General features: G+C 43.9%; 1 protein-coding gene across 3 annotated transcripts in view; it reads right to left on the bottom strand.

Moving 5' to 3' along the window:
* CLASP1 (cytoplasmic linker associated protein 1) overlaps nucleotides 1-14,350 on the bottom strand; it is a 148,603-nt gene that overhangs the window by 110,662 nt on the left and 23,591 nt on the right. For all 3 annotated transcript variants that reach the window (XM_084523008.1, XM_084523009.1, XM_084523010.1), the window contains exons 4-8: nucleotides 14,127-14,230; nucleotides 13,658-13,749; nucleotides 13,496-13,571; nucleotides 11,725-11,822; nucleotides 10,367-10,434 (exon numbers count right to left, since the gene is read on the bottom strand). In XM_084523008.1, coding sequence (XP_084379134.1) covers nucleotides 10,367-10,434; nucleotides 11,725-11,822; nucleotides 13,496-13,571; nucleotides 13,658-13,749; nucleotides 14,127-14,230 — 438 coding nt within the window. The remainder of the gene's footprint in view (nucleotides 1-10,366; nucleotides 10,435-11,724; nucleotides 11,823-13,495; nucleotides 13,572-13,657; nucleotides 13,750-14,126; nucleotides 14,231-14,350) is intronic.

Raw genomic sequence — 14,350 nt, 5'->3', positions numbered from 1 at the left:
GAAAATGTCATCAGCATTTTTTCCTCAGAGCTTTGGCTGCAGCGAGCTCCCTGCAGGCTACACGTACGCTGTAAACCAAGCAAGGATTATTCAGGGCTGTCTGTAGTCTTGGGCTTTGGGGGAATAAACAAATAAAAGATTCAAACCGCTTCTCACAATGCAACAAAAGGATTCCTTTGACAGAGCAAGCAGGGCAGAATTAATTCCTTCAGCAAGCAAAAGAAACCCAGTCATTATACAGCATTTGCTGTCTTAATACTACAAAAAATAGGACGCTTCTTACAGTTTGGTCTTGCTCTATTTCACATCACTGTATCGGAGCAGCAAACAACATACTCCAGCCAAACATAATGAAGGAGGAGGGCAGCATAATGGTAGACCAGAGCCAAGTACGCACAAGGCATTAACTGTACTTCATGCTGGAGTAACAAATCAGCACTTGTCCGCTCCTGTGTTTAGCAGAAAGCTCCTCTTTATGCCCCTGACTCCCAGGGCTGTAACTGCAGTTACTTGTTGTACAGCTGTATGTTAAAACCGGGCACACCATCTGTATCAGTATGGCTTTCTCTCAGAAATGAACTTGACAGCATAATCAGTCTGGTCCAGGATAAGATCACTTGCTTGAATATGGAAAATGAGACTCCACGTAAGGCTACCTTTAAGCCTGCAAAAGCATCGGCTCCTAGGTTCTTTAAAAACAATGTTGTGCTCTTTAGTCTAGACACTGGAGCACACTTGAATAAGATCTCATGGTTCTGGGAACTGCAGCTGCTGTGGGTACGCTACACAAACCCTGTTCTGCGAGGGCAGGATGCTTTTCGTCATGCAGGGATGCGTCTCATGCTCTTATTGCTGCTAAAAGCCTGCCCTGTAGGTTCACCAGTTACCTGGGGATGAATGCTTTCCCCATCAGAAGCTGATGATTACAGCAGCCAAACTCAGTTCACTTGTTCAACTTATGCCATGCTCAGCCTGAAAACAAATCTCATCAAATAAATGGGAGCAGCAGCACAGGAATTCAAAGCCACACAAAAGGTGTGAGAAATTTCATCTCCCCCGAGCAGTCTTTGGTCATTGCTAAGACTGCTCATTAAGGCCAGCAATTTAGCTCTAAGAGGGACAGTGATCCTACATAAAAAAAACAGCTTACAAGAAGTATCAGGAGACTACTTTCAAGCACCCAGTTCCCAGGCTTGGCCACAGAACCAGCACGTAAGGAGGAGATAGGTAGGACAACCTCCACCATCAGCTGCTGTTTGGGGAGACTCGTTGGCCAAGGGAAGCCAGTAGTTGTAGCCTTTCTGCATTTCAGCAAAGCTTTTGATACCGTTCTCACAATATCATTCTGGACAAAATGTCCAGCAAACAGACAGGCAAAAACATAACACAACGGGTGAACACTTGGCTGAGTGGTCAGGCTCAAAGGGTTACAGCAAATGGGGTTACATCAGCCTGGCAGCCAGTCACTAGAGAGGTTCCCACAGGACTCCATGTTAAGGCCAGTTCTCTTCAATGTTTTCATAAATGACTTCGATGCAGGGCCTAAGGTATGCTAAGTAAGGGCACGGCATGGAGCTGGGACAGGGGAGGGTCAGGCTGGGGGTTAGGGAAAGGTTCTGCACCCAGAGGGTGGTCGGGCACTGGGACAGGCTCCCCAGGGCGGTGGTCACAGCACCAAGTGCAAGAAGCATTTGGACAATGCTCTCAGACACATGGTTTGATTTTGGGGTGGTCCTGTACGGAACCAGGAGATGGACTTGATGATCCTTGTGGGCCTCTTCCAACTCAGGATATTCTGTGATTCTAAGCTATCTGTAAGCCTCAGGCAAAGTTTCCTCCATCAAGAACAGTTCTGTAATTCTTGCCCTAGCAGAGGAAAATGTGATACCACTGCTTCTGCTCAGTGAAGTACTTTAGTGTGCTTCCCCAGCAAGTGCTGAAGCCAAAGGGTATAAAATACATAAACACAAGCCCAAGAAGCTTCACAAATCCAGAGCACATGACCATGGGATGCTTCTCATTCATACCAGCTTGCCCCTAGCACATCAACCTTTATATGTGGTACTTGAGTAATTTATACTCCTGACTCTCTGAGAATTGAAAGACTTCATTGACAGACAAAGACATCATTGCTGCACTCAAAATGATCGAGGTGTAGACACGTGTATGAACAATCTTACTGACTTCTGAGTAATACATGTAAAAACTAACAGATCAGAAACATGAGATTTAGAGTTAGCCCTTTTACCTGAAAATGTCACTGGAGTTGATACTGATCCAGCCTTGACCCCTACCTAGCTCTCTCTGGCAAAAGTGCTAGGGAGTGCTAGCTGGGCCAGTGGCTTAAAAGATCCTAGGAGACTGGTCCAGAGATTTTCAGAGCAATAGCTGCAGATTTGAGGTTTTGTTTTAAAGATTAAATCAATGTGACACAGAAAGATACAAAAGAAGATGGAGAAAAAAAGCACACAGTGCTTTGTGATCATCTGCATAGCTCTACCAGATGTTACTGCAGTTTCCATGGGAATGGTATGGTATTACCTGTAACTCATTCTAAGTTTTGTTACAGACACCGGACTGCAGGTTTGACCTTGCAATGTGTTCCAAGTTTGATGTGGCCTTTAAAACAACTGCTGAGGTCTGGCTGATCCACATGGTATTTACACCAATGGGAAAGAGACTAGGCCCTGCATAAAGAAGTTCATCTCCAAACGTGCAGGTTATTTATGCTTTTACCTTGTGTTAGTATTAATGGAATTGTGCATGCTCATCTTTTGTTCATGAGTTCCACTCTAAACAGCAGAATCTCATCATTTAGCTGGCCGATCCTTCAGCCTATGCTTCTTGCAGGGATGTTAGAAATGCCATGAAATGCAATGGTGAAGTGGTTCTGTTTGGTTACACCAAAGTTTTGCCAAAAGAGTGCTTCTGTATCCATATAAAATCGCCAAGGGTTATGACAGTGATAGACATGCAACCAAAGTAACTGGTCCACTGCTTCCTTGCAAAAGAATCCTATTGTCTGAAGAAGGTGCCATCCTCAAGGTGAGAGCTCCACTGAGCTTACTCACATTCAGCCTTTACCTAAAAACACATTGCATCCACAGAATAATACATGTGTCAATGGAAAAGCCAGTAGCTTATTCCCAATGCATGAGGTAGGTCAACACAAAAAGCACTCTGGATTCAGTCCAGGCGACAATAATAGCCCTAACAACTCCTGTACTTACTTTTCCTCTGACATTATCAACTATTATCACAGCTCCAACAACCAATGGCAACCTGGAGGTCAGATACTTCCAACCAGACACTTCCCTTCCCAGATAAGACCAGCTGGACTGTGACCCCAGGCTCTTCATGACAACAGCTAATCCTTCAAAGCTGAGAAGTTTCCAGCATGAGGACATCATTGTGCTTCATTAACAAATACGTGCTTATTTTCTTTAAAAAAAAATCTGGTATGTACATTAATTCTTCAACACACAATTTCAATTTTAGGAAAAAAAAAAAAGATGTTCTGAATTGCTCTCTTGTCACCTGCACAGGAGGAGACAGAAGGAAGAAGGTATCTCAGCTATAGACAGTAACGTGGCCCAGTGACAGGCAATGTAGTTCACTGATGAGATTAAGAACTGACCAATACAGGTTTTTGTGTTTTGGTTCAGAGGTGGGAGGCATTAATCCACTGTTCAGAATTAACACCACATAAATGCATCCCCCTGCCTCCTCTCAAAAATCTGCGTACTGATTGCCTTGCAATAGTGTTGGCAGATCACAATATTACGACAGGATCTGAAGACTAAAGAGCTGGGTGTAAAAACAGCAAGTAGGCTCACGCAATATCAATCCCATGGTATTCAATTTACCCAGGTGATTTCCACCTCCTAAATCCAGTACAAGAGCTGCCAATTAACTCATCTTGAGAGGGTAAACAACACAAACCCAACATCCATGCAGCTCAGATGCTAGCAATCTCAAACTTGCTCAATTCACCTGCTCTATCCACAGCACACCAGGTATTTCAGCAGGACAGACAACACACACACTGAATGGAGAAAATGCAGAAAAAAAAGACAGCTTCTGCAAAGACGGCTAACAGAAATCAATTCCTCTAACAGCTAAGATGAAAGGCACAGGCTTACAATGTACCCAAAATAAACCCAAAACATACTTCCATCCCATAAATTAATTCTTCACGGGTAAATAGATGCAGAGCTCCTCTGCCTTTCAATTTCCATTCACCTCGTTCCCCCCTGCCCCTCTGACTTGCACAGGTAGCCTTTTCTGTTACAAAAATGTAGTTAATACAAAACTAGAAAAAAGTCAGTGGTATCCCCATTCAGCACATTGTTGGAACTACAATTCAGTGTTACCTCAAAGGGAGTTACATCCAATTTAAATAAACTTCCCAACTGATACTGCAAAAAGAACCACTTCAGAAATAAAAGCTTTACTGACCAAACAGCACAAACCAGCGACAACGTCTGAAAATACCTGCCCTTCACCCCTCTCATGGCACGTCCTGCGTCCTTACATAGACATACTCTTCCTTTACCCCTGTCAAACAGATCATTTATCATATTTTACAGAAGCTTCAGCTGAACTCGATGTCACCGTGCCACAGATGCTTACAGGCTCTTAGTTTCACTTCTACTGCAAGATTGCTTCAGTCTCTTCACAATATTAAAAAGAAATTTAACATGCAAATATTCGGATGCTAACAAATAAACCCACCCACCCCCGTGGCATGTTCATTAGCACCTACCTTTCCCTGTAGTCATTATCTGCAGTGCTCCTGAGATGCTGAGGAAGAGCACTGTGCTCCGAAAGCAGCCCTACAGTACATGGCTCTCCGTAACTTAACCACCAGCAAACTCTCCACCCTCCTAAATGACTTCTCTGTGTGACCTAGCAGATGATTGCCACCTCTCCTCCAAAATAAAAGCCTGTTCAGCACTCAGCTGAGCACCATTTGTCCTCCCCTGCCTGTTTGCTCACATCACTCCCCTTTAAATTTAAGGATTTTAAATCCAGAGTGCGGCAATGTGCTTATTTACAAATTTGTGTAATAGGAAGGAAATCGAGCTGCTCTTGCCCATTTATATCTTCCACAAGGATGTGCAGTCTGCTGGTAGCACTGATTTTTGAATCATAGACATTATTACTTTCTCATCCCCTGTGGGGATAAAAGGGTCTTTCCTTGCTTTTTTTATAGCAAGGGAATGCTGAGTCAATTTAATTTCCTATTTCATTTTCTATTTCAACTTGAAAACAAAATAGAGAACAAGCCATAATGGAAAATTAAATTGCACAACGAGGCATGAATGCAAGAAGCACAGCATGGTGTTTGTCAGTTCAAAACCTCTCTGTGATATCACAGAAACTCACCCCTCCTTCCACTCTAATTCTGGTGCTGGGATGTGTGTTGACAAACAATGTCCCACCCACAGGCACATGGCAGCACTTGGTTATTTTTCTCCTTAAAATAAATAGCAAAGTGACACCCAGTGACTAGCTTTATTACTAGCGTGACATGGGAATCTAGAATAGGTAATTTTCAGCTAATTGCCTCTGAGCTGTCAAATTTCTCTTAAACCAAAAGAGAATCGACCCAACAAGTAGCGTTACTTATCTTAGATTAACAGCACCTCAAATACAGAAGTGGTTCTGTCCAGGAATAACTCTGTTCCTTCTTCTCAGGCTTTCAGCAACTGGAATCATCATTTCTGCTATTTAAGCATCGTTTTAATCTGCTTACTCCTAGAAATCTAACAAAACCAGGCAACAACTAAAGCTGCATCCTCCTCTCGCCTTACTGTGTGTAAGCATACATGGGGGGAGATCTCAGCTCCAGACTGCTGGCGTTACATCTCCTGTTTCATTTCCTTGCAGCCCAAGCCCACTACCACCTCCACTGTTTTTAAGTCTTGCTCTCCTGAGCAAATGCAAAATTCTGTGTAGAAAAGGCAGTTCGGTCCCCTTCATACTGACAGGTCCCACGTTACTGGCACATCACTGCAGGGTCCCTGCACACACCTGTGTCGAAGGGCCTCACAGAAATCACATCACGTAAAATAAACACATACATGCAAATGTCTCACGTTAACACATGGTATTATGATACCATAATGATCAAGAGCATGAAAAACGCACCAAAGCAGTGTGGTTATTAATAGCTCTGGTTTGGATCATTTCCTATCCATCTGTATCTCTCAGCAGATCACTTAGCACGTCCCTAATCTTGAATACAAAGTTCTCCTGGCTCCTGGTAGACTCAAGACAATTCAAACCCATGGAAAAAAAATTGCATGCTTTATGCTCAGGTCCTTCCAGACACGAGGGCGAGGAAGCCTGTGCAGCATGAATTTCCTGGAGTAAATGAAAGCCTGTTTATGTCCACTAGCCTCTCCCCGTATCACATCCAATTAAAGATCATCACGCAATGCCATGCGAAGACAGCAGCTGACTTGCTGGCAATTATTGGCTCTTTCATGCTGAAAACGTATTTGTCCCAGGGGAAAAAGGCATCTGCATAATTAGCAAAAGCAGTTATACAAAAAATAATTAGCTTGCTGAAAGCCTGAAGGGGGGAAAAACTATAATTTTTGCTTCAAGAGGCTGACTAATTACAGGCCCGATAACAAAACAGAGATGCACCACGAATCATCGAGAAACCCAATGTGGATTTTAACTTCATATTCCAGACACCAGGTCTGCTGGTAGCCTAGCAACAAGCAGCATACTTCAGCATACCAAAACCTCCCTCCCTCCTCACGAAACACCTCGCACAATGCAAACCTCCCCCACCCCACCGCTCGCTCGATTCTTCTGTTATCCAACAGTGAACACAAAACCTAGCCAAAAAAATCAGCCATCAAGATAAAGCCAAAGCAACACTAATGGACCACGGTAGACAAAAGGAAATATAAGGAAATAATTCCTAGCTGTGGTTCTTGACAAAGCTCGCAGCCTGATTAGAGCTGATTCATTTGTTTTACAGATGGGATCAGAATACATCCTGTTCTTTAAAGGACTTTCACTTGTAAGCTGAATAAAATGTTCACCTGTGTATGTGTCATAGAAAGCATCAGTTAAAAGAAGTCTTTAGCAACTTACAGGAACTTTACTAATCTTCAAATTACTCCTGATATACAAACAATGCTGCTGCAGTTGCTTTTTTTTTTTTTTTTATTTGAATCTTCAGTGACCAGCAGCACTAGCATCGATCCCACTCACCAGAGGGAGCAGTCCAGAAATCTCATCCCAAGCAGTAACCTGAAATCTAAAGGATCAATCTTAACCCAAATTCTTCTTTGACCAGATATTTTGGCACGCTTTACCCTTTCAGAAAGGATTCTCACCTTCCCAGTAAGGCTATGTTGTGCGAGAAGCCAGCTCTGCCAACCATTTTCAAACCCTGCTGTAATTAGCACACTCCAGCTGTCCTGGGCCAGGGCTCAGTAACAAACTGCTTTTATTCATGCAGGGAGCATCCAGGGCAGAAAATCCAGCGTGAGCAGGTGCTGCTGCATCTTCTGCAATGCTGACGAGTGCTTACAGAGCTGCAGGCTGCACAAACATCTGCCTGTCTGCTTCCCAAAACCTCTGGGACACGAACGCAGGCTGTGTAGAGCTGGAAACAGAACAAGGTAGGTGCAGAGAGGCACTAACCTGAGTTTTTAAGACCTGGTGGAAATCTACCACATTGCCTGAAGTGATCCCATCCAGGCCATGTAACGTCACTTACCAAGGGCTAGCAGCGTGCTCATGTGTTTGCTGCTGCTGTAGGCAAGGCCTGGGAGTTACAAACCAAAGGGAGTGCTCCCAACACTAACAGGTAGGCATCCTCATAATCGATACCCTGCTCTGCCAGAAGCAAAGGACTAACAATGCTGAGACAGCTGTTGCCTGAGAAAGGCTAATCCTTCGGTCATGCAATATTTATCGTTCTTCCTGGTGACAGATGCTGAAAATGTCACCTTTGTTCAAAAGCTGCAGGAGGCATCAGGGACACAGGAAACCCTACAGGACTTGCCTTTAGGTCATAACAAACTTGTGACCATGGGTGAAGATGAGCCTCATCACTGGCTTACACAACCTCAAAGAGATAAACTACCGATTTTTTCATCCTTGGCAAAAGATGGAGAGCATCCTGGTAGACCAACAGGAGAGCCTATCCTTCCTGCACCTTGCAGTGCTCCTCCACGCTCCCCAACGCCTCTTTCCCTCTGCGACTTTTTGGTGCCCACTCAGGAGTTTCAACAGAAAAGAAATGCTAACACACCAGGGACTGCATCCCGCCACTGCACAGGCAAGGATGGTGAGACATCAGGTTGGGTTAAGCAGAGTGAGGAAGACAAAAGTATTTGTGCTGGGAAGCACAAAAAGACTGTTGGTAGAGTCAAGGGCATGAGACAGGGTGTGTAAGGTCCTCAGCAGTGCATATGTAAGGGATTTAAACGTCACATTCATCAGAATGGTGGCAGAGGAAAACTAAATTTTCAGTAAAGCCTAAAAGTAATAAATCTAATACACATAGATGCTTTACTTTCTTGGTTGTTTGTTTTTTTTTTTGGGGGGGGAAAAAAAAAAAAAAAAAAGGTCATGTTCTTAAGGAATCCTTCCTTGACTGAGCTTTAAAACATATGGTCTGCTTTCTTGGAAAGAGATGGCACACCAAGAATCATCTGCCTACGAAAGGTCATCCCTATTGTCCCATCTTGCTTCTTTTGATGTTTTCAAGATTGCCAGCAGCTATGAATCACGTCATAACATATGCTGGGACATTCAGTCTGGAGACCAGAACCACCTCTCAGAAGCCAACCAGTAGCAAGTGACGGCTCTGGTACTGCTCAGGATCCTGCATATCCTAAAGTAATTGCAGAGCTAGAACTTGCGTTGCAAATCCAAATTAACTCTAGCTTTTCACTCTTCAGTGAAGTTCAGTTCTTACACATTATCTCACCTCTTTCATATTAATACTCTTCTAATCAGTTGTGACATACCTGACTTTCTACAAAAATCACTTTCATTTGGCTTTGAAAAACCCTGAATAAATTTTGCTTAAATTCAGCTAGTGGCACCATAACCACCCAAAACTTTTCCCCTCCTCACAGAGGAAAGACCCAGCAGAAATCCCACCCACAGACATCATCCCAGCACGTCATTTGTTTAAAATGACAAAGTAGCAACACATCTCACAAGACACAGAGAACAGCAAGCTACACGGTATGATACACCACGTGAACTTTTCCTGTTTTGAAAATCCAGTCCATTCCACTGCCAGCAAAACAAAATTCCTACCATAGCCTAGCCTGTGGACAGCAGGTAAGTTGGATCAAGAGCAGGCTTGTTTCACTTTGACCTAGGATTTCAGAATAAACATCTAGAGGTTGTAAACCTCAAGGTGTTTGCTAAGGGATTAAATATTTACTTTCTCCTTTAAAAAAAGTACAAGGAGATTTGCACCTCAGCTGCACTCGTGAGCAGATGAGGCCACTCTAAGCACCATCTACGTGTACAGACCGTATTTTCCTACATCATGCAAAAGCACAGAGGAGTTTTAACCCATTCCAACACAGAGGAACCTGTTATAGGTTTTCATCACTTACAGATGTAGAAGGGAATATCATATGACATTTTGGAATAACCCAAAATACAACTTAATTTTCAAATAAGTCCATTTTATTCATTCCTGATGAATAAAATGAACCTGCAGCACTGAACCCGCATTTTTCCACCTCTGCTCTACTCAGCTCTTGGCAGAAAGATGAATTCCCTCCTTTGAACCAGAAAGCATCTCAAAAACATTTCTAAAAATGAATGATATAAGAAAAGCAGTAACAAGACACTTGTTTTTAAAGCAAGCAAAATTCTGCGCTTGGACAAGTACAAAAAGAAAGTTCTTATAAGAGCTTTCACTCTAGTTACCAGTGATACTCATACAAAGCATACAAACTTAGAAATTGCAAAAATACAATTCCTAAACAGTATGAATATTAAATAGGACACTACAGTAGTATGTACACCTTGTGCTTTGTAGGGCATTAAAACTGAAAAGGCTTTTTCTCTTAATTTACTATTTATTTTGCTATCAATTTAAAGAAAGATGCCCATGGACTTGAAAACAGAAGTTGTATTTTGCTAATTGAAGTCAACAGGAAAAGAGAGTTAGCAATACCTTCTGTTCTTGAAATTCACCTTAATACTACCAGGAGCACAGAGCAGACAAACTAAATGTCAAATCAAGCTGTGTGTATATTTTTGAATGATCCCCATATTTGTTTTTTCCTAGCAGAATACTATTTTTCCATCCATAGTCTCACCAACTGAAGGCACCAAAAAGAATGCAGGCACTTCTACTCACCCCCTGAACTCTGGATCATGTTTCCAGACTTTTGGACCTCGTCGAATTTTGTAAAAATTACATTCAACCTGTTTGAAAGTTAAAGAAATAAATCTACAATCAGTAATTGAATTTAACTTTTAGGAACTTTCTTATTTAAGATATTACAGGACAGATTTTGCTTCATTCAACACCGTCAGAAATGTCAATATGGAAGGCAGTTGTTTCAAAATTATTTAAAAAAATCACAATGTCCAATACCTGATAAAGAAAAAAAAACAGTGATACCATACAGACAAAAGAAATATGATCAGAAATCCTGCACTACTGAAGATATGGCAGGTCTCCTTGTAAATGCATTTCCAGTTCATTACTGCTTTGCCTATTTTTAACTGGTTGCAGAAATACAACAGGAAAAAAAATGCAAACTTTGCACAATGTTCTTGTTTGCCCATGACATTTCTTTCCTAATCATGTCATGGGCCCAACAGAGCAGATCTTTACCCCATCTCATTATTCCCTCCTAGAGAGCATTCCCCTTTAGGCCATGGTGCAGCAGATGCTTTCACTAGAAAACAAGAGGCAACAGTATCACACCCCACCTCTGAAACCACCTCTTTCCCTGCTGCCTTTTTGTGCATTGACACACTGCCATCTCCTCCATCCTCTCATCTAACCATGTTTGATCCTGCACACTGGGAACGGCAGCAAAACTAGAAGCACAGAAACAAATCGCCACCCAGGCAGCTGCACACACAGCCCAGGATGCAGCTGGGGAAGCTGCAGGCGAGGTGAATAAAGGCTCCCATGCAACCACCTCACACATCAGGTCTCAGAAACACACAGGCTTAAACAACAAAACAACAAAAAAAAAGTTCCTGGATTTCACATTGTCAAAGATCACAAGCCCTACACTAAGCATCTGTCCCCAAGAAGTCAACTAGCACTGACTAAAACGTTGAGTATGATTTAGTGGCAGACACAGCCAGCCTGTTTACGTTTGCCTTGTTTGTTTTAATAAAGCCTTGTAACTGATGACACTGACTACAGGGTTCTCCAGATGACAACCCTGTAAGTCACATACACCCAGGCTACTTTAAATGCCCTCTCTAGAGAGATAGGACAAACGCCACGTTACATCTCAACTCGGGTAACTGGTTAGCTTTCAAGAGATGCCGTGGCCATAATTTTGAGATACTTAGACAAAGGTACAGGATCCACGTTAAACGAAAATCCCAGGTAGGTGCATGTAAGGATGAAAGAAAAACTCTGATCCCAAGAAATGGTTCAATCATGCAGCACATGAAGCCTTGTAAAAAGGAGGGGTTAAAAAAAACAAACACAAAAATAGTTAAAACATAAGGATCTTCTCAACTTACCGAGACTGGGGTAATCCTTTTTTACTGAGATCAGCCCTTACACGTTCACCGACGTGCCTGTAGATCTCTACAAGGCTGTTTATTGCTGCATCTCGAACCTGAACATCGGATAGGAGAGAAATCAGTCATCTTTATAATTTAAATAAATAAATCCCTGCCCTACTTTGGAGAAAGAGATTTGCATATTTCCCAGCAACAACAGCTGCCCCATACACATGATCACAAAAGCCTCTGCTCCTAGCAGTATCAGTGTATTCCATTAGCAGTATCAGGAGGGCTAATTTTACCTAACTTTCCGTGCCGATGATAAAATATGGAAGGAGGGATCATCAGGCACCTGAGTCACCACATGAACACCTGGGTGAGCTGCCAACGGAGCAGTTTCCCAGTCAGAACCCCCAGACCCACTGCTCCTGCACAAAGCTGGTCCTGGGCTGGATATTGCCAGCAGAGGAAGCAAAAATACCACAAGGGTCAAAGTACCAAAAGCATCTGACTCTCTGGCCAATCTTTACCTGATGATAAATGAAATTCACCCTAACAGCACAGCAAAGCAGCAGCATGAAGCCATTAATAGCTGCACACCCTGTGCTTTACCTGCTGGCCGAGGTAGCTCAGCAGCACCAGGAAGGAGCACAGCCTAGATTCCCTGCTGAATCGTTTTGCATGTTTTCCACACTCATTTGCAAAACTGACTGCTGGGCATATCTTACCCTCTGCCTCCCACGGGAAGAGCTGGCCCCCAGTGCCCTCCCAGGGCAGCCCCGAAGGGTTGCAGGTTTGTGCCGAGCTTCTCAGAGGTCTGTTTGGGGACGGGGTGAACCCCACAGGGGGTGAGGCAGGCTGCCCCTACCACCACGCTGGCTTTAAGCTGCCACAGCAGTAGCAAAACGTCAGGGCTCAATTTTATTTCTCTAGAAGTGTAACAGGATTTACATGATAGCTAACTGCTGCTCACCGTGTTACATAAGCTCTTAATTAGATAAAAATAAATTAAAAAAAACACTCCGTCTGAAAATGGCAATCAGAAGCCTCTCATGTCCCCAACAAAAGGGAAAAACACTGCGCTTGCCATGGATCTCGCTCTGCACCACGTTTCACCAAGAGAGGGCAGCATTGACCGAGCATCAGCAGCCTCAGATGTCCCACGGCTCAGAAGGCACCCTCGCAGCAAGAGATTTGTATCTGACCAGCTCGGGCACAAGATGATTTAGCAAGTGGAGGCCCTAACAGCCATGGAAATATGGCCAACACAAACCCTTTCCCCAGGTGCCTGCCCCAGAAAGCAGATGGAAGTGACAGGCTCTTTTTTTTCCAGTACGTCTTTTTGACTTGTTCTGTGGATTTAAGGCTCCCATCCAGCCTAGCTCGCTTCCAGCCCTTACTCACAACCTCCTCACACAACTCGTGGCAGCGCTAGGCTGTCAAACTGGTCCCATTTTGCCCTCCCTGCCCAGAGGGGTTCATATCTAAAAGGTGCTCAGATGCTGCACTGGGCCCAGAGGGATCCCCCAGCTTCCCCTGCACTCAGGTTTTTGTTCTGTTCGCATCACCTGCAGACCAATTCTGTTCTGCTGAAGTTCTGATGCGATTTAGATGTTGTTGGAGACATGTTTCAAACCTTACCCATTCAAAATTAACCAAAGGATTCCCAGTCAGCACTCACCGAGGGCAGCGTGGTCAGCTAACTTGTCAGCCAGAACCCAGAGCCCTAATTACTGATGAGGATAATCAGCACACCTTTAAGAAGCAACTCGCACCAAACGCTCACCTGGCTGTTGGGATCTCCAAGCAAGTTACAGATGTGTGGCACTATCTTACTCAGCGTTAAGCTCTGAGCTCCAGATCTGGCAACAAAGAACAGAAGGAAACTAGCATGAATCCTGGGGCAAGCCTGCGTGCACAGCTTGGGTCTGCGGGGGGCTGCACTTACGCATTGAGTGTTGCGATAAGGCAGAGGCAGATCCCTTCTCTCGTCCGGAAATTCTTGTGTTTGAATCCTCCTAGCATCCTATCCCACACGTACTGCGGAGGACAAGAGAAGGTGAAACAGGGAAAAAGGAAACAGAGCAGACACGCACTACAACACCCCTGGAGCTCATACATAAGCTTTACATCAATCCCAGCAGAACAGGACAGGTGGGAAACCATTTTTAGGTGTGTCAATTCTTTATTCTTTGCTGAACTCACCCTAACTCACTGCTAGCTAGAATACTTTTACAGAAGCAGAAGATGAGTTTTGGACAGGAACACAGGGGAAGAAGCCTTCTGATAGAAGGAAAAGCTGGAAAGAATTAACAACCCCGCAGAGCACCAGAGCATTGAAACCATAAGGTCTCGAGCAGCTCCTTGCTCAGCAGCCAGTCGCTCACTTGCACGCTGTGAAGGTTTGTCAGGCGTACCTGCGGGTTAGCAGCTTGATCCATGATTTTCAGCAGCAAGGTCTGGTCCTGCTCCCTCACCGAGTCTTTGGAGTCTCCCAGCCGGTCGAGCAAACTTGGCAGCACTGCAGGAAGAGCACAGCGACACCCCAACCTCTCAGAAGGAAACCACCTCAACGCCCCTTGGCTTATTATTTCCTCCAGTTTATTATTTTTATTTTTCCCCCCGTTACAAAGGCTCAGCC

This window comes from Aythya ferina (assembly GCF_964211825.1).
Source record: "Aythya ferina genome assembly, chromosome: 6".
NCBI classification, from domain to species: domain Eukaryota; kingdom Metazoa; phylum Chordata; class Aves; order Anseriformes; family Anatidae; genus Aythya; species Aythya ferina.
The sequence above is the reverse complement of the archived record's forward strand: the minus strand, read 5'-3'. Positions and strand labels throughout refer to the sequence as shown.